The sequence below is a fragment of the Equus asinus genome, chromosome 3 (assembly GCF_041296235.1).
Source record: "Equus asinus isolate D_3611 breed Donkey chromosome 3, EquAss-T2T_v2, whole genome shotgun sequence".
NCBI classification, from domain to species: Eukaryota; Metazoa; Chordata; class Mammalia; order Perissodactyla; family Equidae; genus Equus; species Equus asinus.
In genome coordinates, this window is record NC_091792.1 from 82,946,393 (window position 1) to 82,973,996 (window position 27,604).

The 27,604-nt window shown below is 47.6% G+C and overlaps 1 protein-coding gene across 4 annotated transcripts in view; it reads left to right on the plus strand.

The window, feature by feature from the left end:
• TSPAN5 (tetraspanin 5) overlaps positions 1 to 27,604 on the plus strand; it is a 152,813-nt gene that overhangs the window by 119,763 nt on the left and 5,446 nt on the right. For 3 of the 4 annotated variants that reach the window (XM_014865081.3, XM_070505323.1, XM_070505322.1), the window contains exons 2-5: positions 3,669 to 3,719; positions 19,247 to 19,393; positions 24,064 to 24,234; positions 26,531 to 26,656. In XM_014865081.3, coding sequence (XP_014720567.1) covers positions 3,669 to 3,719; positions 19,247 to 19,393; positions 24,064 to 24,234; positions 26,531 to 26,656 — 495 coding nt within the window. The remainder of the gene's footprint in view (positions 1 to 3,668; positions 3,720 to 19,246; positions 19,394 to 24,063; positions 24,235 to 26,530; positions 26,657 to 27,604) is intronic. The other variant, XM_044766360.2, reaches the window with a different exon arrangement.

Sequence of the window (27,604 nt, forward strand, 5' to 3'; positions counted from 1 at the left end):
CTAGGAGAATTACTTAAGGTTTCTAAGTTTCTATTTCCTCAGTAGAAAATGGGGACAGGATTGTACCTACTGCGTGGGATTGTTATGGGTACTTTGTCCAATAGTAATATAGTGCAAGCCACATGTGTAATTGAAATGTTGCAGCAGTTATATTTAAAAAGTGGAATCAAATAAGTGAAATTAATTTTAATACATTTTAACCCAGTATATCCTAAGTATTATCATTTCAACATGTAATCAATAATAAAACAGCTATCAATGAGATATTTTAATTCTTTGTATTCATATTAAGTCTTTAAAACCCAGTGTATACTCTACAGTTACCAGCACATCTCAGTTTGAACTAGCCACGTTTCACATGCTCATTGGCTAGTGGCTGCTGTATCAAGCAGTGTGGTTCTTATCAATTCATATAAAACACAGTACCTAGTTCATACTCAATGTTCAACAAATGCTGGCAAAGTTATTGTTATTCCCTGTAAAATATCAAAATTGGGTGGACAGACATTTGTCCTGCGTGCTTGCAGTTTTTGCTTCATGGGAAGACAGCTCAGATCTGTTGACTTCAGTGCTCTCGGCCGCTCCCCTCGGGTGGTCCCTGGGTTTCGGAATGAGGTCAGTTTGCTGGTTTATGGTCATCTTTCTTCGGGAGGCGGAAAGGGGAAACAGTGCACCTCAAGGGCGGTGTGCCTGGCTCTGGCTTTTGGCTCTTCTCTGTGTAATTATTTGGAGCTGGAACAGCTTGATTTTAAAACAAAACACATGGGCTGAGAGGAATGGGGAGGCCCTGTGCCAGTGGTGTAGCCCCGCAGGTATGTGCAGGCAGAGGCCCCTGCCCCTCTCCACTTGCTTAGGTATCAAGTGTTTTCCTTCACTTCACATTCAGTGTTGTTTCTCCCAATCTTTAAACCTTGTTTGGAAAGTCACAGTGAAAGCAGGAAACACCGGAGCAAGATTATAAAGGAAATCGTCTGTGTGACTTCTTTAAATTCCGTTTTTTTCCTCTCTCCTTTTTGTGGAAAACCATTGGTTTCCAATCTGTTTACGTGGTTTGTGAAGGAAACAGGTTTTTCAAAGTGCCAGGAGAGAGGAGAACTTCATAGAAAGAAGAGAACGCTGACCCACCATTGAATTTTCTCTTCTCCTTCCGCTGCTGACACCAGCGTGGGGAGCTTCTGCTCTACACTGGCTCTTAGGTGAAGGCAAGGTTTTATTTCTTTTTACCTCCTCAACTCCCTTTGCTTGCTGGGGGAGGAATATTTCACGTCCTCATCATATCCCATGTAATTCTAACCTAATTGCATCAACTTTTTGACCATGGGGGAAAATGGGAAGTTCTGAGTTGATGTTAGGCTCATCTTGGTTCAAATCCGTGCTCCTCCTCTCAGAAGGTGTGTGCCTCTGAGCAAATTAACTCTCTCAGCCTCATCTTTCTCCTTCTTAAAGTGGGGTTAATCGTAGTGACTATTCAAAATAAAATTCTTGAGAAGCTGTAGAGAGACACTGCACACCAAGCAATGAGCACAGTGCCTGGCAAGGAAGAAGAGAAGTCAACGTTAGCGATCAGGCAGGGCCCAGCAGTAACACATCCACCAGGAGGGCCAGCTGCCCGCAGTGTCCTCTGCCACACCATCCCCCCGTTGCTGTGGTGACACAGGACTGAATACTGCATCAGGGAGGTGACCGCATGTTTGTCCCCCAGGAGCTCAGGCATCCGAAAGGTAGGCGTTTCATGGAAGGAGTGAGGTACATTCGTGTGAAGCCAGGCGCTCCATGACCTGCAGGTCTGCTGGGGTCCTTTGTGTGCACTTGTCCCTTGTTACCCTGTTGTGCCGGGCCCTGCGAACATGGGAGTAATGTGCTGAATTCTTTTATTCCTGTATGCAGAGTCCGAAGTCCCTCTGAGTCGTTCAGGGGACTGGTGCATCCGTTGTTTCAGATCGGAACCGCAGAGTGAGACAGCTCTCTGGCTAGGGCAGTAGAGGGGCTGACCCAACATCTTCGGCTGGGATGTTGAAAACAAGAAATCATCCTAAATGCTTTTCAAACCTCTAAGAGCCAGGGTAGGAAGAAAGGGGCCTTCAGTTTGTGCCAAATCCAGGACATGCTGAAGCTTCTCTCTAGGGGCCCAGAACGTCTGGTACATCATCTCACTAGAACGCCAGGGACTTGTCAGGAGATTTGGGAGGTTCCCCTTTTTAAAGCACTGCCACATCTTCAGAGCCCTCAGTCGTGTGTTTTCTCAGGCCCCCTTTTCCCTGTGCTCCTGCTGTTTGCCCAGCCCCTGTTGGGTTTATTATCTGTGGCCTACAAAGTGTCAGTGCCTCCCCACTCGGATGGTGGAGGCCTCGCCAGGGGATAGTCCTTAGGTTTCCCCGAGAGGGGAAGGAATCACCAGCCTCACTCTCGTGTTCTCTGCGCAGCACTGTCAGTGAACGGCTCTCCTGACATTTAACTTAATCAAGATGTTAGCAGAATAAGCAATGTGTGCTGCTGCCGTGGGGCTGAAACTGCTCGTCAGCCTGCCCACACTCTCCTCACGTCAGTGTTTGGAAAGGAAATTCACAGTTGATGTTGATAATAAAGATGAGGAATAAGAAGTGTCTTTCCTCAAGGCGAGTTACACCCAGTCCTGATCACTGAGCTCTCCGTGGGTGGACAGCCCTGTGCAGTGTGTCATCAAACCTGTGACGCCCTGATAAGACACATTATTTTAGAAGCAATCAAGGAAAAAAACAAACTATGAGATACCATCGATTTTAAGACACATCCCGATTTCAGAGATGTTAAAATGTGGGGGAAAAATGTGTATCTTGGAGCAGATGGAGTACAGTGAGAACTGATTAAAATGGGAAGTCCCCTGGTTACCAGTTGCTCCCCTCCTGTACTCGGCGCATCTGATGGACAGCACTGGGAGAAATGTGGGTGTGGATGAGAGGCGCCCTGTGCTGGGGCCGAGTGCATCTTTGTGCTCTCCTTTCACTCTGGCTTGCGTGTTATTTGTGTGCTCTGTGTTATATGTGAAGTTATGGCACTGAGTCGAGACCAGGCTGAGTCAACGGAAGTCTTCTCAACCACAGTATAAGTAATCTAAATTTCTGAAAAACAGAAGAATCCAGGAATTTTCTTTGGGTCACGCTGGACTTGAAAAGATTCATGTTACCTTCTGAAGGAGTAGTGAAATCTTGCTGAGGGACCACAGGGCTTCTCCGTGCGCTCTCTGACCAGCCCATCTCTAATGCTTGATGGGGAAGAGAGAATCACCCACTCTTCTAAATTCATGCTCCTGGTCATCCGTTTCTGAGGGAATGTGGGGCTCGGGTTTATGGGAGCTCACTGTTTCCTCTCCTGCCCTTTTACCTGCCTTTTAGGCAGCATTCAGCATTACTGATGACTTCCATTTTACTCAAGATGCTACCTAATTATTATTCTTCATAATCTGAGTGAATTCTAAGCACCTGCATGTCCTCAACCTTATTAATGCTGTAATAACTTTCATCAAGGGGATTATGGTATTTCTTTTCCTGTTAAAGACTGTTACTCAGGTTTTACAGAAAACTGTTTCTTAGCCAGGTAAAGCGACAAAAGAATTGATTGAAAACTTTCTTTATTTGTATTAGTAAAAACACGGTGTTTGCCTTATACTTATGCTGCTCTCTCTCTTTCAGTTTTTGGGAATAGCATTTCTTGGAATTGGACTGTGGGCATGGAATGAAAAGGTAAGTTGAATCTCATGAAAATGCACACATTCTGGTTGTTAGAGGCTGCACATTATGTTGTATGTCGTCTCTTTTTCCTCTTTCACAGCTGCAAAAGTACAAAGAAACATGGCTCTAGAAAGTATTCTTGGTAGATAACGTCATATTTCAGAGTCTCTAGGAAAGGAGCCTAAATTGATCACCACATCAGAATAATGACAGAAGTAACAACACACGTGCGTAACGGAGAGCGTGTGTTGGAATTTTGTCGGTTACCACAGCTACATGTTCCCATGGCACACTCCGTCACTCGGGCATGAGAATTTCAGTAACGCTTATCGATATCACTACACCACCTGTAGCCTATTTTCTCTTTTACTTCTTAAACTCTTTGGAAGAATACTCAAGCCATAAAAATGACTTTTTGGTGTGAGCATTATGTGATAAGCTGTTAGCATGTGGCATGAAGGAAGCTGGACGTAATTCATGTGTCAGCATGAGATAACCCTATCATTAGGGCTCAAGAACGTGAATCTTGTCTGCTGATGGGAAGTGTTAAGGAATATTCAGAAGTTATGATCAAATATAGTATAGGAAAAGGAAAAATCCAGAAATATGGAGTCGCATCTTCTCGGCTACAGTGAAGATACAGTGTTCTGGACAGTTTTTCCTCTAAGTAACACACTCGTGACACCACTGCTCTGTGTCCACTCCTCCGCTTTACTTCCCATCCACACCTTCTCATTGTTTCTCTACAACTTCCCCTCCTGAGGCCAAGCACTGGAATTCGAAAATGAATACCAACTTTTTTCTTCCCTCTTTGGAAGTGAAATCGTTGGCAGCATTTTATCTATACTGGTATTTGGCTACATAGTGAAGCTTTATTATCTCCACTGTGTGAGAGTGAGGGAGTATGTGGATTGGTTAAAAGTAGTAAACTAAGAAGTTAGCTTAAATTTTCCCAGAAGATTATCTCTTTGGTATTTCGCCCTCTGAGCCTGACCACGCCTGAAGTCAAGCGTTCCTTTGAACTGTTATAGATGTGCTAAGAAAGGGGAGAAGATGAAAAGTCCCGCAGACAAAGCCCCTCAGATGCCAGGAGGAATTTCCACAACTAAAACCATGTTCAGATAGACTGCATCACGTAAGGGTCCAAGTAAATCCTGAGTTTGGAAACTGAACCACCTTCTGTTTATTTACCAAGTACTTCTACAGAATGTAAAATGTTTTATGGAAAATGAGCCATCTTCCAGCACATTATGAGGCAGGACAGTGGTTATATATGAAGGGAGATGAATCAAGTTCCCAAAACAGAGGCACTTTCATCTCTAGAAACTTCTATGTTGAATCCTGCCTTCTTTTGGATTATGATTAGCTTCTGCTGATCCCTTGTAAGCCTGGAGATGTGTATTGGTGGAGTCTCAGAAATCTCACCTTTAGGAGCCCTCTGGTTGGCTCAGTTCCAGATAACACAGCTTTTGATGCCTGTCCTTCAATAAGAGCCCATTTCTGTCTGCTTTGAAAAGATGCTGGAAGGCTCTAAATGAACTAATTGTCGATTCTAGCAGTAAACAGACAATGGGTTGTTTTGAAGGTTTTTTTCCCTTTGAAATATAATTATCTTTTTGTTTTGTCAGTTGCCTCAAATGGCTCTTCTTTGGTAAAATCAGAGACTTCTCAAACGGGCTGTATTCTACAGGTCTCAGGGCAGGGATGAACGGGCTTCGGGGGGACGAAACAACAGTCCCTCGTTTGTCAGGGCCACTCGCAGTAAATGGACAGTTTCTCTGGAGAGCTGACAGCCCTCGGCCGAGGTCACCCACGTGGCGGTAGTAGAGAGTAAACGACACGCAGTAACCCAGTTTGGTGCGCACTTGCTTCGCATCTGGGCCTGGGGTGGGGACGTGGCAGTGAATGACGGGGAGTCCCTCCCCTGTGGAGTGTGCATTCCCATGGGCGTGCTGAGGGCAAGCAGTTAATTAGCCAAGGATATGCATCCAGGTACTGTGGAGTGCTGCCGAGAAGCATATGAGGTACAGGGTGAGGGCTAGTGGGGGGTTGATCTCTCTTAGGTAGAGGGGTTGGGAACAGCCGCCCTGAGGAGGTGGCATTGGAGCAGAGACCTGCATGCAGTAAGAGGGATCTGCAGAGCACTGGGGGAACATCATTCCAGGCAGAAGGAATAGCAGGTGTGGTGGCCCTGAGTCAGGGACTTGGAGATTCCAAGGGGCAGGAAGAAGACCAGTAGGACTGGAAGGGAGAGAGCAAGAGCAAGAAGAAGTAGGGATGTGGCAAGAGAGGCAGGCAGAAGCCAGAGCAGGCAGGGTCCTGCAGAAGGTCAGTGAGAGGAAGTCACCACAGCATCGTGATAAGGGAGTGTCCTGCTCTGGCTGTGTTTTAAGATCGCTCTGGTTGCTGTGTGGAAAAAGAGTACAACTTTGGGGTTGAACAGACCTGAGTGCAAATATTGCCTCCCCCATTTACCGTCTGAGTGACTTTGGGCAACTGCATTAACTTCTCTGAGATACCCTTTCCTTGTTTGTGCAGTGGAGACACTAACATCACCTCCTAGGTTGCTGTGAGGATCAAATGAGACAGCTCCTGACACAGTTCCTGGTATAACGTAAATGCTCGCTGGAGACATGGCCCCTTTCCTGGATTCATTACTACAGTGTGTCCACTCCTACATGGGGACAAGAGCAGAATGGTGACTTTGAAAGCTGCCTCAAATTTTAGGAGAGTTCCAGGCTCTCACCCATGGACCAGAGAATTGGCTTTGTTTTGGGGTCTCTTAAGGAGGATGTGATGCATGTCAGTTGCCTTGGTAACTGCAAAGGCTGCTCTGTCGAGCCCCTTTGGGTTAACTTCTAAGCTAGACCAGGCCTGTGATGGGATGATGTTCCGAGGTGAACCACAGCTGGCAAGGGCGGTGAGCAGCACATGCTTGCCGGGCCCACAACCCCAGCCCGTGCATCAGTAGACCCCATGAGATGTGCTGACATGCACACGTTCTTATGTGAAGTGCAGAGACAGTGGAGGCAAACAGGGTACGCCTCACGCTTCCTTCATACCAGGCTGAGCTTTACAACATTATGGTTGAATATTAGACATAATAATTAATTCATTTTATCTGAATTCCAAATCAACTGTGAAGATGCAAAGGATGAGTGTCTCTCCAGGGGAAACTGGTTTGTGTGCAGTTTTTCAGAAATCATAGGATCTGCTGTTTTAGGAGGAACGTTAACAATTATGTAGCAGGAATCAGTCTACAGCAAGCTTGGCAGCATCCAGCTATAATCAGCTCATTCATTCGGGTGACACTTATTGAGCGCACAGCCCGGGACAGGGCTTGTGCTGGACTCTGGGGATGTGTTCCCTCAGGGAATTTACATTCGAGAAAGGGTGTATAAAATATATACTTACATACATAAAATAATACAATAAATGCTAATTTGGAGTGTATGTAAATTTAACAATTCCTGTGGCAAAGTGCTCACCACTTCTGTCTCTTTGGGTTTCTCTTACTACTAGGAAGACCTTCCTTCTACCAAATTAGAATCATGTCCTACTAGTTTTCATTCACTGATTATGGATCTACCCTGCTGGATCCCACAGAATAAGTCCTTCTCCATATTAGTCCTTGAGGTGGCCATGGTGTGGTTCCTTCTGAGTTTCCAGGCCAAACCTCTGCTTCTCCGAGGCTGGAGTCCCCTCTCCATCTTGTTCATGCTCCTCTGACCTCACTCTGTGTGTCTTCTGACCACTGAGAGGATGCTTTAGGGGTGTGGAGGGTATGGCCCCGTTATGTCTCTTCTCCCCTTGTCTGCTATCAGTGCAGCTGGAGGTGACATGTTGACCACTGGGAGTCCCCAGGTGCTCTCAGATCCAACTAGATCTGTCCACCTCACATCGGCTGGTCTTCAGAGTCCAGTGAAGAGTCCACACTCGCCCAGTTAGGGTTCCACTCACTTCTCTACCTGCCAAGACTACACTGCAGCCTGAGGCTGGTGTCCAGCAGGTTCCCCGTTCCATGCAGCTTGGTTTTTGCTGTATGTTTGACCAAGCTCCTTCCTCAATTCCTTCTTCTAACTCAGGCCTGCCTTTAGCTCCTGGCCCCAGTGCCACCTGGGTAATTCTGACTCAGCAGGTCTGGGGTGGACCTTGGAATGCTCTGTTTTAGCAAACCCCCTAGATTGTTCTGATTGCAGTCAAGTTTAGTTGTCACTGATATGTTGAGCAGCCCAAGGACAGAACCCAGTGATATGTCACTTGAGTTTTCCTTTGGGGTTGACATTCATTTACTTATGTGTGCCCTTGGGTGTCATCACTTAAGCAGTTTCTAATCCATCTACTTGTCGTTACATCAGACTGATTTGCTGCATCTTGTCTTTGTAGATAGACTAAATCCTCCACTTCATCTCTGGTTAACCAGCCTAGGGACTTCATTGAACCTGGCACTTTCTTATTTATTTATTTATTTTTTTTAAGATTTTATTTTTTTCCTTTTTCTTCCGAAAGCCGCCCGGTACATAGTTGTATATTCTCTGTTGTGGGTCCTTCTAGCTGTGGCATATGGGACGCTGCCCCAGCGTGGCCCGATGAGCAGTGCCATGTCTGCACCCAGGATTCGAACCAACGAAACACTGGGCCGCCTGCAGCGGAGCGCGCGAACCCAACCACTAGGCCACGGGGCCAGCCCCATGGCACTTTCTTATTGAGTCCATTCTGGCTCCCGGAGCACATCGTTTTCTCATGCAGGTACTCAGAAACTCTTATCAGCGAGGCAGGGACTAAGGCTGGGTTTATCACTCCTCCCTTCTAGAAGCACTTTCCTCACTTGGCTTCCAAGATATCACATAGCCCTGATGTGCCCTTCTCACACTCCTTTGCTCATTCCAGCTCGCTTCCATGACCTCTAAATTTTGCAGTGCTCCAGGCTTGGTCTTGCGACCTCTTCTCCCTCGTCACCCCTGCCCTAGGAGGTCTCATCCAGGCTTGGGATTTTAAACCCCATCTATCACTGATGACTTTCACATTTAGATCTTTGGTCCCGACCTCATCGCAACTCCAGACTCCTTATAGCCAGTAGCCAGCCCAGCATCTCCACTAACATGCTCAGCGGGCTTCTGAAACTTAGTGATCCAAAGCAGCACTCCTGAATCCCCCCTCACACTGGCTCTTCCCAAATGCAGTAAACAGCAGCTCCGTCCTTCCGCTTGCTCCGTATCCTTGACGCCTTTCTTTGCTTCCCACGCCACATTGGGTCCATCAGCAAATACCATCAGTCTAGCTTGAAACTGTACTGCGAATCTGCTTTCTTCTCATGCCTCTGTCATCACTCCCTAGTCTAGGCTGCCACCACATCTTACCTGCCGTGGTGCAGAAGCCTTCCCTCATTCCCCTGCCTCTGCTCTTGAGCCCCACTCCCACCCCAGGCCCATCACCACACAGCAGCTGAGTGATCCTTTTAAAATGTGAGACAGATCCTCCACTGAGCCTGCCATCTCACTCAAAGACGTAGATGCCGCTCCATTACTTTTGGGACCATAGTTCCCATAATGTGCCCTCCCCCACTGTGCCCTAGCACCTGCTCACCATCTTGCTGTTCCTCCAGCATCTCAAATAGACCTACCACCCCAGGGCCTTTGCACCTGCTCTCCCCCTGTCTGGTGCGCTCTCCCCCAGAGACCCACATCAGTGTTTTCCTTTACTCCCTGCTCTCTGCTCAAATGTCACCTTTGTCCACAGGCTTTCCTGGCCTATTTAGAGTAGCCACTGTTACCCCATCCCCCAGCCCTTCCTTCCCTTCCCCTGTGGTTTGCCCCTATGTGTTTTCATAGGACTTAGCACTTCTGCACTAACAAGGACTTTTTCTCTACCCAAGGAACTTTCGTTTACTGCTCCACCCCAGTACTGGAACATTAACTAGCACATAGTAGGTGTTCATGAAGTACTGCTTGTAAAAGAATGCATGAAAGATGAACGGGGAGAGCATCCTTTTAAACCCCAGCTGTATCACTCCAGCCGTGGCCTCAGGTCTCTAGTTGGCATATAGAGCATAACAGTTCTTACAGCAGAAAAGGAGTAAAATTACATGTGGTTTCTGGTGTCTGATATGATGGTGGTACACTGTTAGGAACAGCAAATCCATTAAGCCTGGGTATCAGAAAACTTTAGTCTCATTTCGTGGAAAAATTAGGGTATCTTTCCTTTTCCACTTTGCCCAATGCTTGTGCTTATGTCTTCGGTTTAGGTGGGATGAGCAGCTCTGCTCAGTACCGACCATGGCAGTGAGGGGCTCAGTAGGGTGGGGAGCAGGAGCAGTGCCCTCCCTGGTCCCAGTGAGCCCCGCTTCCCGCGGTCGGGGGGTGTGTGTGTGTGTGTGTGTGTGTGTCCCCTGCCGACCAGCACTGGAGGGTGTAACAGGACAGCTTGTCTGGCCTGAAGGCCCCTTGAGGGCAGGAGCCTGTCTCATCTTTCCCCCTCAGTCTGGCGCCTCCCACACCTGCACGCCCGGGAGGCATCTGTGACCGACACACAGTGAGAAGGCGCGCAGAGCGGTACACATTGTAGGACTCCATGAAGAGGCTTCGTTTTTACTTCCGTGATCTCTGGACCCCTCGGGGTAAAGTTTGAGGATGACTTCCTGCTTCAGAGGTGAGGAGAGTGAGGCCCAGAGGCGTCACACGGGGAGCTGGCCCCGTCCGGTCCCTCTGTCCCCTCCTCCTCCTCCTGGGACGGACGTGCTGGAGCAGGAGCGCGGCATCGGAGCGGCTGGGCCTGCGCTTTCTCCCCGCCTCCGGGACAAGGGACTCATCCCCTGGAGGCCTCCTGACCTCTGTCCTTGGTCGTCTGCTCCCTTCACACCCTCCGGGCCTGCCTGTCGCAGTCGTCCGGTGGACTCGCCTTGGGAGACTCCCCCTTTCCCGGGACGCGAGCTCAGACGTGAGCATCCATGACTCAGGGCTTGGAGCACATAACCTGAGCAGAAGAGGCCCTCGGCCCTGAGCCCGCTTCAAGGACGCAGTTCGGAGACGCTGGGAATCCTTCCTGGAAGATTTCGTTTTACTGACAGATGCCTACGTTTGTCCGCGTCTCTCTTCCTCGGTTATCTGCTAATCCCCGGGTTCTCTGTCGCAGCGGACACCTGAGAACCGAGCGGCCTGCCAAGCCCGTGGAAAGTTAGTGTGTGGTCTGGCGGGCTGTAACCAGGATGTTCAACAAGCGTGAGAGAGAGTTTGAGAAATTAGCGTTTCTCTTTCGCCGTCCCTCTAAACATCATTGGGAGTGATTGCTCAGGGATGCAGATTCGGGCGCGTAAACATCAGTGCCCGGGTTGCTCGGTCTCAGGTACCGCAGTCCTGCTCTCGTTTCGAGGCACAAGTCAAGGCCCAGTGAGTAGGCAGGGCTGGAAATGATCAGAGCTGCATTCCTGACTTTGTGAAGTGTCCCTCTGCCCAGCTCTCTCTGTCCTGGGCAGTAAGGAAGGGGTCGGGTGATTGGCTCGAACCCCTGCTCTGCCGTGTCCTCGCCCCAGTGACCTGGCAAGTTACTCCACCTCTGGGTCTGTTTCCTGCTGTGGTAACAGGCCCACCTGGAAAGTTTACCATCTGGATGGAATAATCCAGGTGGCCTGGTGCTGGCCTGCCGTCAGGTTCATGGTATAGTGCTCATGTTGCTCACGTCACGACTTTCAGCGTGGCCGGCCTGCGTCACCACGGAGCCCTCCCCATGGCACCTACCTGCTGCCCGAGGAGTGAGCTTCCTGGATGCACAAATGACCTTGGCCTTCCTCTGCTCGAAGTGCCTTCAGATTCAAACCCAGCCCCCTGTCGGCCTCAGTCTCCTCTCGCCACTTGTCACACTTACACATAGACCCCTCGGTGGGCCAGGTCCAGGCACTTTGTCTCCGCACTTGCTGACGTGACCTTCTGCACCTGCACAGCACCCACCGTTCACCCCTCTGCCCGCACTCTCTACTCACCTGTCTCCCCTCCAGACTAGCCCCGGGCTGTCACCGTCCCTTTACACTGAGCAGCCATGACTGACAGTCCTGGCACCTCTCAGGTGATCCCTGTGAAATTATCTGCTCAATAACTGATGAGCTGTGTGTCTCTGAGGCCCTGGAACACCCGCCTCGAGACTTTGGGATGTTTTTACTTTGGTTTGAGGGCACCACGATCAGAGCCTCTAGTGCATGTTTCAGTTTAAACTTGCTACTTAAACCAGGAATATTCCTGAGTGTGTCTCCTGTCTTCTGAACATGCATGTGAAAATATCTGGGGAGTGGCTGGGAAGGTGCTGGATTTCTGAAAAGTGACCCTTTTGCATGTGGCTGTTTCCACGTTCGGAGAGGCAGTCACTCCCACCCTGGTGGGGATGGTGGTTTCCTGGCCCGAGAGCGGTGCCAGGGGAGGGGACTTGGCGCAGTGGGCTCCCCCCCACCCCCCACTTGACTGCAGGATTTAATGGAGACCTGAAAGTGACTGCCCTTCTCCCCTTCCTCTGCACGAAAGCAGGTCATGGCCGTTTATTATCTGCAAGAAAGGATTACTTGAATCTCACTGATGACCTTTTTTGACCAGAAAAAATGGGAGAGCACACGCCTGGAAAGTCGCTCGTCTTCCTTTACCTCTGCACCCGTTTGCTGGGCTGTGAGTGACGCTGCCCCTGTGCCCTTCCACCTCCCTGGGTTGGGCCCGGCGAGCTCCCACTTCTTCTCGTTCCGAGTCCTCTCTCTGGACTCTGCAGCAATTCCTTAGACAGATGGATGTTTTGGGTTTGGCAGAGCGGCTTTGCCCTGTAACATTCTTTGAGGATCTCTGCTGAATCTTTACGAGGCAGGTTTCCCTGTGGCCCTATGTTCCCAGCTTGGTCTTCCTATGGACATTAGATGTGGATTTAAAACCACATCTCCAACTCTCCAGGACCACCCCTCTCTGCATAGATCGTTTTCTTTGAAATGCTCTACTTTGCCATTCTTTCTCCAGCAGGGGAATGCTTCCCTCCCTTTTACTCTAGGAAAGCTGTTACCGGTTCCACCCCACTAGGGGCTGGTTTAGGGAGGGGTGGGAGAATCAGGACCCAGTCTCATAAATCTCGAAGGGGTCCATCTGGCCTGGCTTTGGGTGCACATTCCGTATGCCTGTCTCTCTGTTTCTCATCCAGCAGTTGGAAGGAATGTGCTTGTATATGCCAAAGCAGAGGAGTCCCAGGCCTTTGGGGCTTATTAATGCTGTTTTTGCATTTCTTTTCTGTGTGAGTTGAGAGAGAGGGAATTGCAGCTTGCCAGGTGGCGCCGAGGCCGTCCTGTGCTGGTGGTGGGGAAACCACAGACGCTCCTGAGGTTTGTTGGTTGGACCCTTCTGGAGCTTTGTTTGCCTTTTCATTCCCACACGTGTGCAGAAGCCTCTTCCAAGAAGAAGCAGTTATACTCAGAACATACGCCATTGTTGCAGAACCAGAGGAGAAGCTGCTTAAGTTCCAGCGAGAGTTGAATGAATGAGGTGCTGCTGAGGACCTGGAGGTGGAGGGGAGATGGGCTCATTTTTCACATCCTTGCTGAGACATAGAGTGTTCTTCAAACTGTTGAAGGAGAAGATCTCACGGGGAATAGGACATGGTTCAGTAACTGGAAGCTCACTCGGGAGCGGTGAGTTCATGACCAGAGTACCCAGTCAGCCCCCTGGCAGCAGAGGCGTCCTTGTCCCTGGTTCAGGGTGCTGCCCTCTTGGCGACGTGGCTGCTGATTGCTCGGCCTTGTTGACTGACTTCTCGCAGCTCTCTTCTCCACTGCACCGCTTCTGGGTACTCTTAGTTTCCACCCACTCATGCCTCTGCCTGCTCTTGGATTTTGCTTACTCCTGGCTTATCCCTTCTGCCTTTGCTCTGAGTGTCTTTTAGGTGACTTCCAATTCCCCAAGACAGAAGATCTGATTGACAAGTCAGTTACTGCCACCTCCGTTAGGCACGATCATTGGGTGCTGCCAAGGCTTTTCTTAGGGAGTCAGCAGCGCAAGTGCCAGAGCAAAACAGACTCCTCTCTAGTGTGGTTGAGTTAGACACCCCTCCTCTGTGCTTCTGTCGCATCTGATGTCTTCCTCTTGGTCTAATATCAATGTGATGATAGTGACAATGGTAACAAACTTTGATTGAATGCTTATTATGTGCCAAGCACTTAACCTAGTATTTGGATTCACTTGGATTCTTTCTTTCATCCTCATAATCCCTTATGATGTAGAGTGCCATTTCACTGATGAGGAAATCGAGGCTTAGGCAGGTTTAGTAACTTGCCCAAGATCACACAGGTAGTAAGTAGTGGAAATGCGCTTTAAGACAAGGTGTCTATATTATAGTGTCCTGTCTGTCTGTCTGCCCCACCTCGAGCCCTTGTTCAGGCCACCCTGTCTGTTTGTCTGGATTCCAGGGGAAACTGTAGGTGAGCCAGGTGTGCTTGAGTCCTGTAAAGGATTGTTTGTGTGGGATGGAATGCTCTCTGCCACACTCTAGAGCGGGCTTGTCTAAATGGCTGGAATATCAGTCTCCCTTTTACCGTGATGGACGCACATCAATACATTTTTTGTGTATTGGCTCTCTAAACTTCTATTATAATGACATTGCCTCAGACACATTCCATTAATGTGTCTTATTTGGTTTTAGACACATACTGGTCTCCTTGCTAAGTTCTGAGAGAGACTGTCCAGTACCTCGTGGATAATGGAAATCGCCCATTTTCACTGGAGGATCATCTCATAAAGGCTCCAAATTGATATGCCAAGAGCTAGTTGTCCAAAAGCCAATCTGTGGAAGGGCTAATTTGCTGAATATATTTGTTTCTTTCAACTTTTTAAATTGGCTGGTATTCATTTTGTCTTTATAGCAGGACTTTTGTTATGGCCAATTTGTTTTTGCCTCTGCTGCAGCAACAGCTGTACACTTAGAGAAGATGACTCGGGTCATAAAAATATAGATACAGGCACATGTGGTGTGACTGTGAAGAATTCTCAGGCATGTTCATTATGTCAGTTTTTGTTAATATAATCTTAATGTATAACAAGGAGTATATGTGTAGGAAATCCTCCTATATTCTTGAGTCTGTGCTCTTGAATATATGTTTCTTGCAACCTACGGTCTTGGTCTCTGTCTCTCTTATTCTCATTCTTTCCCATTCTGTCTCTGCTGCTGCTGTTCAAATTCCGCTTCCATGTCAACCAAGACAAATGGCTGCAGGAATGAGCACATGTGGCTAATTGCTCTGCTTCTCATCCACTTAGCCTCCTTCCAGTTAGATTCAGAGGATGGTGTTTCCTGACTTGATCCACCAGGTCCAATGCCCTTGATGTCTGTTACTCTGGGCCTTGCCCACAGGGTCCAGGCAGGAGAAGGAGAGGACTGAGGACTGGGTTGCAGTGCCAGACTCTGGGTGCACACGTCTAGCAGAAGCAGCAGTTCTGAGTACAGCAGAGTGGCCAGATGACATTTTCTATATATATTTTTCAATCAGTTTGAGCTATAAAGAGTTGGTATTTAAAGCCAAGGACTGACCATTCAGGTTTACATGGAGAATTAGAATGTAAATCATGTTAAGTATTATTTGTCAGAGACGTAGACAAGTACCTAAAAGTTCTATCTAGAACTGATCGTTTCGTTAATGATACTGAATTGATGGTGAGTCCACCTGAAGCAGAGCTGTTGACACTGGCTTAATTCCTGTGTTGCCTGGAAGTATCAGCCAGCCGAGTGAAGGAACCATATTAAATCCAACACTTTCCTCTACGCCTTGTCTGCTCCCCACCCCACCCCACCACATTTCCCAGCATAGAGTGTGAGCTTTAGTCCTGGTCCTGTGTGTGTATGCACTGAAACTAAAGCATTGTTTACTCACAGCTCTTGTTGTCTTGTGCGGGCTCCTCAGTTGCAAGTGCAGACCCAGCTTGTGCAGTCAAGGGGATGTCCTCTGAGGATCCTGGAGTGACTCACAGAGCCCACGGCCGGGCCTGCGATTATTGTACTGTTGGGGTTTTCCCTCCCTACCCTTACTATTAGTTTCTCACTAAGCACTGGCTTTCTGCTTCTCACTGCGGGCTGACTTTCTCCAAGTGGTGAAAAACACCACATGTGGCTCCAGAGCTGGGCATTTTACAGCCTCAGCCTCTAGAGAGAGAGGCCTGGTCTAAATCCTGGCGTCCAAGGAGAGAAATGCAGCCTTCCCAGCTCTGACTGGGGTGGTGGGATCACGTGAGAACTGCCGGCTCTGAGGGGCTCCGGGGGTGGGTGTGGCAGAGGCGGTGCGCACAGGTTCCCACAAGGCCAGGTGTCCGCCCGTGCTCTTGCGCCTTCCTGAGGATCTACCGTGAGTCTGAACGTCTATTTTCACTCACTTGGCAGACTTAACTGTAGTCTTAGCTTTTTCTTCTCCCAGCTGCTTCTCAATGACAAGCTTTGATTCTAATTATTCTTCAGCAGGCGTGTTCTGGCGCTCCTTAATCATTTGTCACATTGAACTGAACAGAATTAAGGAGTCCAGTGAGAGGCCCCGTCTTTAAGACAACAGAAGGCCGAACTGTCAACTCCCCATCACTTTCGTAATTCAGAATCTTTGCCGCCAGGATTTGCTCGGCTCCTCCGTGATCCCTGTGCAGTCACAAGCAGTCAGGCTGCTCCTGGGTGACCATTTGGGAATGCTGCACAGGTGGAAGAGTAAGTCTTTTCTCCTCTCCATCTAGGTGATAGTTCTAATCCCAATGGAAAGACAGCTGGGCACTGGGCGTTGACTTCCACACTTTGTGTTGTGAGATTTGAGTTAGTTTTCAACTGATAACTATCTAAGTATATTCTGAATGTGTTAAAAATAAAGTTCTTGTTAGTATTTTCCATACTTTACAGAACATTATTTCCCACAAGCTCTCAGAGTCTGTCTCCAGTCCTGTCTTTTGCCAGAATTTAGGATTAAATGAGTAGAATCTGCAGTCCTGCTAGGCCCCCAGGCGGTTGTCGTTTCCATGGAAACGGTGGAAGGCCTCTCAATTAAAACTGCCCCTGCAGGCTGGGGAGAGTAAAAAGTATGAAAATGAGTTTGTCTGAGACGCCAAATTTTCATCCTCGAAATTAAACCCAGAGAGGACAGACGACCCAGGACCTGCTGCCAGTTGGGATCGTCCCGTTTTGCCTGTTGGGGAGGGAGTACTTGGTATTCCAGGCTCAGGTGTGCATGTTGGCTGGCTGGCTTCCCCGGAGCTGCCCAGTTAACTGTCCCCTTATCGAGGGAGCTCTTCCTCTAAAGCCGTGGGCCCTGGAGGAGTGTTTGGGAACAATCTGATCTCTGCTCGGACTTGAGGGTGAATCACAAATAAAAAGCCTGTGAAAAGTGGGTGAAGTCATAGAATAGTCTTAAGGTTGGAAGGAACCTAAGGGTCATTAAGTCCTGCTTTCCCGTCCCATTTGGGAGGCCCTCCTGGGGCGCTGCTGTGGAGGCCACAGCTTCGGCTCCCCGCTGAGGGGAAGCCACGTTCCTTGGGCAGCCTTCTCTGATCCCTTGCTGGAGACCCGCTGGTGTTAGAAAGGCCTCTTTATGCGGAACGGACACCTCTTCCTGTCACTTCCAACTCTGCTGCTGCTTCTGTTTAGTCTACTTCTCCCATAATTAAGTTAGCATTTAAAATCTGAAGTATATTATCATGTACCCTCAAAGTCCTCTCTTCCCCTGGCTGAGCAGGTCGAGAACATTAAGACTTTCAGTGTGACACCGTGTTTAGAGGCATTCTGCGGGGGCAGGTCATTCCGACGCTGGACCCTCACTGCTGTCGCATGGACTCTGGCTGCCTCCTCTGACAGTTGTTTTCTCAGCATTGTTTATGTAGGTGGAGAATTGGCTGCAGTATTTTTGTATTTTCCTTTTTCCCCCTGGAGTATTCATAGTTCAGAGCTTGGAAATCCAAGAACCACAAGATTGGATCAAACCATCAGTCTAAGCAGCCTCGTGAGGGCCGTGGTTGCCTCTTGTGATGTCGCCCCGGAGGTTGGTGGAAACACCCTACGCCCCTAACTGCTTTCATAATCTCCACCCTTCATCTGGGGCTTTATTCAAACCCTGGGCCTTTCTCGTAGGGTTGAAGTTGTGCATTTTAAGAGTGCTTTATTCTTCATATATGTTCTATTATTATTATCCAGTATCATTCTTAAGCTTATGCCCTCCGAAAAGAAACAAAAACCTAACGAACAAAATACTCTTGTCCAAAAGTTCCTGCAACCTTAAAAGGGGTTAAAACTTAAAACTCCGATGTTGATTAGTGCTGACTGGGAAGCGCTGGGAAACAAGTACATGGCTTCTACTTGGTGGGGAAAGAGTACTAAAGAGGACATTCTATTCTGGTTCCAAAAAATCAATAGCTGTGTGACCTCCAGCAAGTCTCCAAACCTCTCTGGGTTCCATTTTCCTTAAGTATAACATGAAATGAATACTTTCTGTTCTTCCAGATTGTTGGGAGTGCTTTGAAAACAAGTTATTTAATATTAAGACTTTAGAGCAAGCTATACCATGATCCTCTGGGGGTATTTTGAGAATTCAAAGCAAGTTTAATAAGATAAGAAAATAAAATATTGATGATATTGGGTTTGTAAGACTCACATACATCCAGTTTCAAAATAATAGTATTCAAAATAATAGAATAGTAAATATGTACCTTGCATTTCAGAGAAACAAATCTCATGATTTCCAGCATGGGTTCTGGGTGGTATTTGATGTGGTATCACACTTAAGGAGAAAAGGATTTCAATAAAGAAGTGGCATTGTTTGCAGAGAAATGAGATTACTCTGGGTTCCTTTGGCAGGAGAATAAAGGGTTGAAAACCAGGGAGTAACCTTAGATTTGTAAATCAGTTAAATCCCAGTTCTTATAAAAAGGTGGTAAGGAAATACCTCTAATAACTCGATGTGGAACAACCGCCAGCACAAACCACCTGTGGGGCTGGGGATCTGAGCCTGACAGCGTCTCCGTGAAGCTCAAGGAGGGATGCTGAGGTGCAGTTTTTCCCTGGAGGACTTTTTGGGGCTTGCGGCTGGAGTGGCTGCTGTGTTAGCGCTCAGCATCCTGCTCTGCCTGTTGCCTGACAAGTGCCCCGCGCTTGGAACAGGCGCTGTCTGACACCTGTGTGCCCCGGGACTCACCGGGACCCCTCTCCCTGGGTGCTGGGCACTGTGTTTGTCCTTCACACCTGTTTTTTACTCAAGACCACTTAATTTGGGGACAGAGAAAGCAAAGGTAACATCCACATCTTCTCTGTACAGGGTCTAATGACAGTTTCTTAGGGTCATTTCATTGCTTCGTGTAGTTTTACTAAAAATAGGAATGTATCTAGAGCCTAGAAAGAAAGTCATTTTTTGTTTCTGTTTTGTTTTATTTTTTGCGGTGTGTCTTGAGTATTAATCATGCCTAATAATGGGATTACTTCTGAGGTTTTTCTCCCAGAGGGGAAAGACAACTGTAGTCATCTTTTCCTGTTGGGAACTGACCCTGCACCCGGTGTCTGTGTGTTCTCTCCACACCCAGGGCGTGCTGTCCAACATCTCTTCCATCACGGACCTCGGCGGCTTCGACCCCGTCTGGCTCTTCCTTGTGGTGGGAGGAGTCATGTTCATCCTGGGATTCGCAGGCTGCATCGGAGCTCTTCGGGAAAACACCTTCCTTCTCAAGTTCGTAAGTATCGCGCTCTGCGCTCAGGCTGAGAGCCAGGCTCCTGTCTCACAGCAGGAGGAACCCGGTCTGTAGGCAAGAGTGAGCCACGCCCAAGGCCGGCAGAGATGGCCTGCGGTGCTTCTCTCCCAGGAGAGCTCTCCAGATTCTCCCCCTGCACACACCCCTGCCTCCTTGATAAAGTAAGTCCCACCCCACCCCCTGGGATGTTTTGTATGGATATCCCATACGAAAGGTGGGGATTTTGTATGTGGATATCACGACTTTGAATTCCAATCCCTAAAATACCTTCAGGACTAAGGTAGGTCTCTAGACAGAGTTTACTTCTTTTGAGTGACTTTGGCCCCTCTTTTAAGCACATGGTAGAAGCTTTTCAGGTAATTGGTTTAGAGAAACTAGACAAAGCACAGTAGCTGTGGCTTGCCCAGATAAATCTGGTAAGCAGAAGGTTTTGGTGAATATGGAGAAACAGGAAAAGACAAATCTCCCTTGTTCTCTGCCAGTACAGAGTCTGACTTTTGCATGACCAGCCTAGTTTTTAGGTCCCTTGCAGGGTGTTAGGTGTGATCACTGTTAGTATGAATATTTTTGGAGAAGGACTTTCACCAGGGGGTAGATAAGTATTAAAAGTAAAAGCCTCTCCTCTGGAGATTCCTTCCAAAGGAGAACAAAATGGCGTATGCGCACACGTACGTGTCTGAAAGAGGTTTGGCGAGTGTAGCCACAGGTCAGCCCAGTGTGCCTGTCGGCCTGGAGCCTGGCGTTCTGGTGCTCGTCTGGATCCCAGCCTCGACACAGCAGTGTCCACACCCATTTCCAAGAACAGAAAAAGAATTTTTAAAAAACCCCACCCTCCTATCGTGAGGGAAGACGGTGGGACTTCTAGAGAACAGTATTAATGTAATATCCCAGAATCATTCTCAACCTCTGCTGATACAACATCCTCTGGGGACGTTTTCATTTAAAACAGGAACATAACGCAGAGCCACGCCCGACAGCCCTGCGTCTGTGATTCTCCTCCCCAGCACGTCTGCCACGTCATCCTCTGGCATCTTTTCTCCAATAGCCCTCAGAAGAGCAGGCTCACTGCACACACACTGTCCCCCTGCGAGGCCCCTGGCAAATTTGGGCAGCTCTGGCTAACGCCACATTCTGGAGGCTTGTCATGACCGCCATCTCACCAGTCTTCTTAGCATGAGATCCTTCTGAGGGCTTGAGCTCACCTCACTCAGCTTTTCTGTAGCTTCAGTGGGCCCCAGAGCGTACTTAGCGGTTGCCACTTTTTTATCTGGTTTAGCCTCCATGCCCCAAAATGTGGGATCCCCTTTACTAGGATTCACTTGAAGATAGTTTCGTTTATGAGGGTAGTCCCTTTACCGTAGTTTATTATTTGTGTAGTTGAAGATACCAGTTAACTGAACTGGCAGAAATATACACATTTCTTTAAATCCCATTTATAAATTGAAAGTGCCTTATAAAATGAGTGCCTTAATTTATAAAGTCCCATGTTGGAAATGAAGAGAATTGTGTTGCTTCTTGGCTTTTTTAAATCTTGGAGAATATTTAAAATGGCCTGTCTCTCCATTTTGTACAAACAATAAAAACTGGCCCAAAATATTCTTTGAGCAGGAACTAGGAAATAAGTAGGAAGTCAATGTCAGCATGCCTCCAGACAGCCCTCGGCTCTGAGGCCATGGGGCAGGAGGGTTGCTGGGGCGAGTCTGAGAGCTGAGATGCTGTGAAATGGAAAGGAGCTTCCTGCTTGGCTGAGGCCTAGAAGGAGCCGCTGAGTCAGTCTCTGCACCTTTGGAAATGGGGAAAATTAGCACACAGGGCCCATAGCATGTGGATTTCTGCCAAATATTTGATAAGAATTTAATTTGGACTCAATTTTTGATATGTACATTCTGTAACATTATGAGAAAATTTGCCAGGGTAACTTGATGGTGAACTTGCCCAACGTTATGGAGGTGAGAACAAAATCTAACTAAAACCTTTGTGTGTGTGCCTTCTGTCTCGGTGCACTGTGTGTGTAGGCACGTGGGCTGTGATCTCATTTCTGTAGTGAGATAACTGTCCTGTTCACGTGTAGAGTGTGGCTCCTAATAAAGGATAGGGGATTCTATTATACTATGGGGTAGACATTGAGTAGAAGTGATATTGATGCGGGGTCGGTGAGCCGAGGAGTCGAAAGAAAGATTTCTTGGACTCTCAAGATCTGGCAGTAGTGCTCTTTTATTTAGAGAATAGTGTGGAATAGCATGGGGACAGGGCCCATGGGCAGTCAGAGCTTCTGCTGCCACCGCTTCTGCTGCCCCCGCTGGCATGGGGACAGGACCCACGGGCAGGCAGAGCTCCTGCTGCTGCCCTGAGTTGTGGGTTAGGGCTAAATTTAAGGCATAGGTATGTGAGTCATCTCTTTACGAAGACAAAGGAAAGAACATGAAAAAAAGTTAAAATGGTATCAGTGCAGGTGGGGTCTGGTCGTTGGGTGATCCCATGACTTTTAGACAAGAATCAAATCGGATTAAGTAAAGGTCAGAAGCCACCACCCTAAATCAGTTACATGAGATTGCCAGACAGCAACCAACTTAAGTTCTTGCCTTCCCCGTTAAGAGTTTCTAGGGACAAGGTCATCTCTCCTCTTCTTCCTGGTACAGAGAGGGAGGCACATTTTACAGGGAGAGATTTACCTTACAAATGTAAATGTGTCCCAACAAGGGCAAGTTCCATTCCCCAGAGCCTCCTTCCCTGTCCCAGCCCATCAAAAGCAATCAGCCCCAAACAATCCCGATGCCAAAGAGACATATCCTGGGGTGGCCAATTTCAGGTCCCTACAAGGTCATCCCCCCCTTCCTTCACAAACGCAAATGTCTCAAAAGGACAAGCAAAATTCCAGTCCTCGGAGCCTGCTTCTCATCTGCAGTTTTAAAAGTAACCAGCCTAAAAATCCTCATCATAAACCGTTTTAAAATTAAGCAGCCTAAAAATCCTCATCAATATGATTGTTTTTCTGTCCCTTTTTCTAGATTGAGGAAAGCTTACTTTGGAATTATTGGTATCACTGATGATAATTAAGAACTGTGTAGGTTCTATTTCTAGTGAACGCATCAAGGACAGACAACCAGGAGCTCAGTGGAACCTGAGGGGCTGAGCTGGAGGGTCTAGAATTGGGGCCTAAACCTTGGGGTTCCAGACTTTGCCAGGCACTTATTTCTTCCTTCCACCCTTCCCCTTGTGCCTACCCTTCCAGAAGTGCACTAGGCATCCTGGATAAACCCTGTCAGACACACTGACATCTAATGTGAAATGGCCCCACTACACTGCTCTCTCCTACCGCCACCTCCAAATCGCATAAAATGGGAGGTCTTTAGAGGCAGGAGTATGGTCTGACTCATCTTTGCTTCTGCAAAGCCCTCCTAGTCCAGGGCCTGATCTGTTGTGGGTGATTCAGTAGATTTTTGCTGAATGCATAAACATTTTTTTCTGTGTTTTATTTTGGTAAGTCACTGTGTAGTTTCCTTTGCGCCCCTCCCTAGTACCTGTCTCTCTTGGTGGCTGCATGGTGGCTGCTTGCTGAAGACAGAGACAGTAGACAGCTTTAGCCCCCTCTGCCGCCTCAACCACCAACACTGTCCTGCAGCCCTCAGGAGCTCTGCTGAGCAGGTGTGGCCCCCGTGTCACCCTTTCTGTCCTTGTCACCAGAAGTTTGCCTGCAGTTTACCCTCTGATCCTTCACAGCCTCATTTCTCATAATCTCTTTGAGCAAAAAAATTTGAAAAGGGTAAGATTGTGGGGGTGGTAGGAAGTGGAAAGAACTGTGGGCATGAACAGTGTGTTAATATGACTAAGATGAGGCTATTCTGAGTCTTCTAGATGGAAGGGAAATTTCCCCAGATTTGTGGGCAATTACCATGTTACCCATGGTCTCCAGCCTCTTGTTGTCTGCCTTAGCTGAAAGTCTTCCTTTGGTTGCATGTTGTTATTTAAAATATTCCAAGACTGGTGTTTCTCAAAGGAAAGCCAGCAGAACCAGCATTCCAAGAAAGACCTCAACCCAGTGGCTTCATCTGCTTTCAGGATGGGAAATTATTTTCATGGTACAGTCATGCCCTACCTTCCTCTTAGAACTCTTCATCTAAGATGAACACATGTGCTATTTTACTTTGTATAGCAGGTGCCAAGGGAAATTAAAACAGTGTCTGAATCCAAAAAGGGAATATGTTGCATACAGAATCAAGGCCACAGTAATAAATGACAGGCGATCTTAAAATACTGGGATAATTTATGTTTCGACATTACAAAAGCTTACTAGAGGTAGGGGCAGGTCGTTGTTCAAGTGTCTGGCAGTGCATTAATCAGGAGAAATTCATTAGGCCTTGCTAATGGGTCTAATGAGAAACTTCTATTACCCATGTTTGCTTATGGCCTTTGTTGGTTAATTACCACATGGAGCACCAGAGCCCCTAAAATGTGATTATGAAATGATTTTTAAAAATCCTTTCTTAGAGTGTAATATTCTATTAATGAATCTTAAGAAACTGAAGATTATCTGCTTTGGACGTGTGTAACAACCCAATGTAATTACAGACCTTTTTAGAAGGAACCATTTAACTATGTATGATCAAAATAACCCTTATAACTGTTGTCTGTGTGTGTGTCTTTTGTCTTAGTTTTCTGTGTTCCTGGGAATTATTTTCTTCCTGGAGCTCACTGCCGGGGTTCTGGCATTTGTTTTCAAAGACTGGATCAAAGACCAGCTGTATTTCTTTATAAACAACAACATCAGAGCCTACAGGGATGACATTGATTTGCAAAACCTCATAGACTTCACCCAGGAATACGTAAGTTTAAATTTGGTTTATTTCAAGTTGAAAGCTTTCTCAGAAGGATGACCCCAATGAACACCCCTTCTGGCTTCTGCGTCTGCCAGCTGGAACCTATCTCTGCTTTTCCTGCATGTTTTTTTGTTTGTTTGCTTGTCTAATTATTATTTTCTGACTTGCTCTATGACTTACATGATCTGTACCCTAAATGGAAATGTCCTATTTTCATTTATCTCAATTTCTACTAAGGTAGAAGAACAAAGAAGAAACCTCTTGAGCAAAAAGCTTAGAGTCACAGTTGCCCTTTCCTGTCAACATTTGAAGAATATTGTTTTGCTACTGGTTTAACATTTTATTTGACATCAAATGTGGATTCTTTCTTGTTCCTTTGCCCTCCTTTTGGTCTTCCTCCATCCTTCGCAGCTCATAGTAATATGCTATCAATAGAATATTTGTGCACAAAGTTCCTAAAATAAGCCCAAGCATTATTATGGCACATGCAGTTAAAATGGCCAGTCGATAAAGTGCTGAGCCCTGGTGGCCTCTGACAAGTGAAGAGTCGGTGCAGTAGAGCCCCCTTCCGCGCAGGCTTCTGAACATCCTCTGTGACGGCCCCTGGGATGCAGACCACGTAGCAGATGCCCTGATCCGCTCACAATGCAAGATGGCAGAAACAAGGGGTCAGAAGATACAGTTCTAGCGCCAAAATCTGATTAGCTCAGCCTTGTGCTAATAGGACAGTGACCTATTTCCTCAATAGTAAAATGGAAATAATAATAGCTGCTGTTTAACTCATGGGGATATTATGACACTCTAATGATGTGAACAGTTTTATATTAGGCTTACGGAGTTGTCCTACAAACAGACAGGTCTTTATTTGCTTGCACTGAAAAACTGGATAAGCTGAGCAGACCTGGACAGCGGTGTCTGTGACATTAATGCATATGGCAGGACTCAAGGGCATACAGAAGCCCAAGGGACCAACAACCATCTTTTGGTTGGACAGTTTTCCAGAATAAGCTGGGGTCCCTTTTGATAAAGGGAGGAGAGGGCTGGTGGGCCATTGCCATGAGGGCGACCCTCGTTAGGCAGTCAGAAGTGAGCTGAGTTGTATTAGTTTTGTTCACTGGCAGCAACGAGTGTCCTGGAGTAAGCTGTACCTCAGGTGTGAAATTAAGCCCTGTTTCCTCTCCTCAGCCGACTTCACTGTTCTGTTAGGTCATAATGGATGCAAGCTCACACCTTGCCGGGTATTATTGCTGACTAGTTTGCATGGCAGATCTGATGGGGCTTTGTAGGCAAACCTCAAGATGCACAACCCCAGCCGTCGGGGGAGGAGCTGAGTTGGAAGAACATGTGGAAACACGTTCTCTTGAAATGCTGTCTGCTCTATATGGATATACTGTTGTTTCATGTGATTTTATTTTTCTGTCACGGAATTTAGTGTTTGGAAGTAGCTATTGTCCTGAAAGTCTTAAAATGGCCAAGGCTTGATGTTTGTTTAGCTCGGAGAAGCAGAGCTAGCCCACCTGGGGGAGAGACGGGGGCTGGGTGGGTTGTGGGGCTGCCCTTGAATCAGGGCCTGTTTAAGACCCACTGAATTTAACAGCTCGTTTTATTATGTTTTAATTCGATGATTGAATGTTTTAAGTTGAAAATGTAAATACATGCTCTTGTTTAAAAAAAATTCAGAATAGACACAGATAATGAAATGTAAGCCTCTGAAACTTTTGGAGGTAAGGGATGTGTTCACCCTCTTGACTCTGGTGGTGGTTTCTCGATGTATACATACGTCATGTCTTAGCAAATTGTACACTTTAAGTACGTGCACTTTATTATATGTAAATTATACCTCAATAAAGCGGGTTTTTAAAAAACCTTTAAGGTGTAGAGATCAAATTTTAAAAAGGTTAGCCTCTAGAGATCCTACCCACAACCCCAGTTGCCTGCTTCAGACACTACTACTGTTTTAGTCTTGTTGATCCTTCTAGAATATTCGCTTGTGTACCCAAGCCAAACAGATCTTGTAACTGAGCCCTACTGAGCTGCTCCTGCTCTCCCTTCTTCCACCTAACCCCGCTGGTCTCGTCAGTCATTTTAATCTCATGGAGCACATCCTTAGGAGCCGTCGGCCTCAATAACTTCGGAAGCTTTTAGAGGGGCCTTTCAGGTTCAGTTTGGTTAAAAATAAGTTCTGAGACAGAAGAGATGGTTAGAGCTGGCAAAGCTGGGTGTTGGTGGTTTGGCGGGTGTAAGCGTAGGCGCTCGGTCGCCTCCAAGTCGACATGTGCTGATTCTCTCCTGTTTGCTCTAGTGGCAGTGCTGTGGGGCTTTTGGAGCTGATGATTGGAACCTAAATATTTACTTCAATTGCACAGATTCCAACGCAAGTCGAGAGCGGTGCGGCGTGCCCTTCTCCTGCTGCACTAAAGACCCCGCGGTAAGTGAATGCCAGCACGCCGCCGCCTGCTCCACGTGTGTGTGGCATGAGCAGAGCGATTTCGTTCTTGAAACCTCTTCCCTCCCGCTTCTTCCTAATTGTACCTCCTGTAGGGGTGTAGTGCTCGGATCTCCCTAGGAGGAGTCATATTCGCCGATGTTAATTTAGTGCTACATGCTGGTTCCTAGTCTAAGCATTTTTGTGTGTTGGCGCATTTAACTTTGGAACGTTCCTACCGGCAGACACCACTGTCACCTTCCCTTTCCAGGTAGAGTCAAGGTCGCAGAGGTGAAGGAACTTCCCAGGCCCCCACTGCTGGGTGCGGTGGAGCTGAGCTTCCCCACAGCGGCCTGGAGGGCCTGGTCCTCCTGCTTCTGGGAGGACGCGTGTCTGAGGGCCCTCTGCATGGTGCGGGGCCACAACCCGCCTCTTCCCGGCCTAGTTCTGGGGGAATATTAGAACGAGGAGAAGAGTGTGGGACAAGATGGACCTAGACTACCCTGTAGGGAGACCGCAGCTGCCCCCTCGCTCGGTCAGAATGACCCCCATGACTGTGGTTTGTATTTTATTTAAAAAAAGAAAAAGTATAAAATCTGTTCATAAGCCACTCGCTTTTACCACAAGTTTGATTGTACTTTGGGTCAAATCATGTGCCTGGCATATAGAGTGACTTGAAATGCCACTCTTCTGTTGTAAGTTTAAAGCCAGAATTGAGTGTTAGAAGGACAAATGTGAGGAGTTGCTCCTGCTTTCGTGTCTTCTAGACTCCAGCCTCGCTCTGGCCTGGCAGTCCCCAAGGTCCTCACCCAGACCCGCCCTTCCCCCCATGGAGCAGGGCTGAGTGGGCCCGGGTCCCCCTGTGAGGTGGAGGGTGTGGGGCCTGGTCTGCGGGTGGCAAAGCAGAACTTCCCTGCAGGCCGCCCATGAGGGGGTCATCCTGGCTGTTAC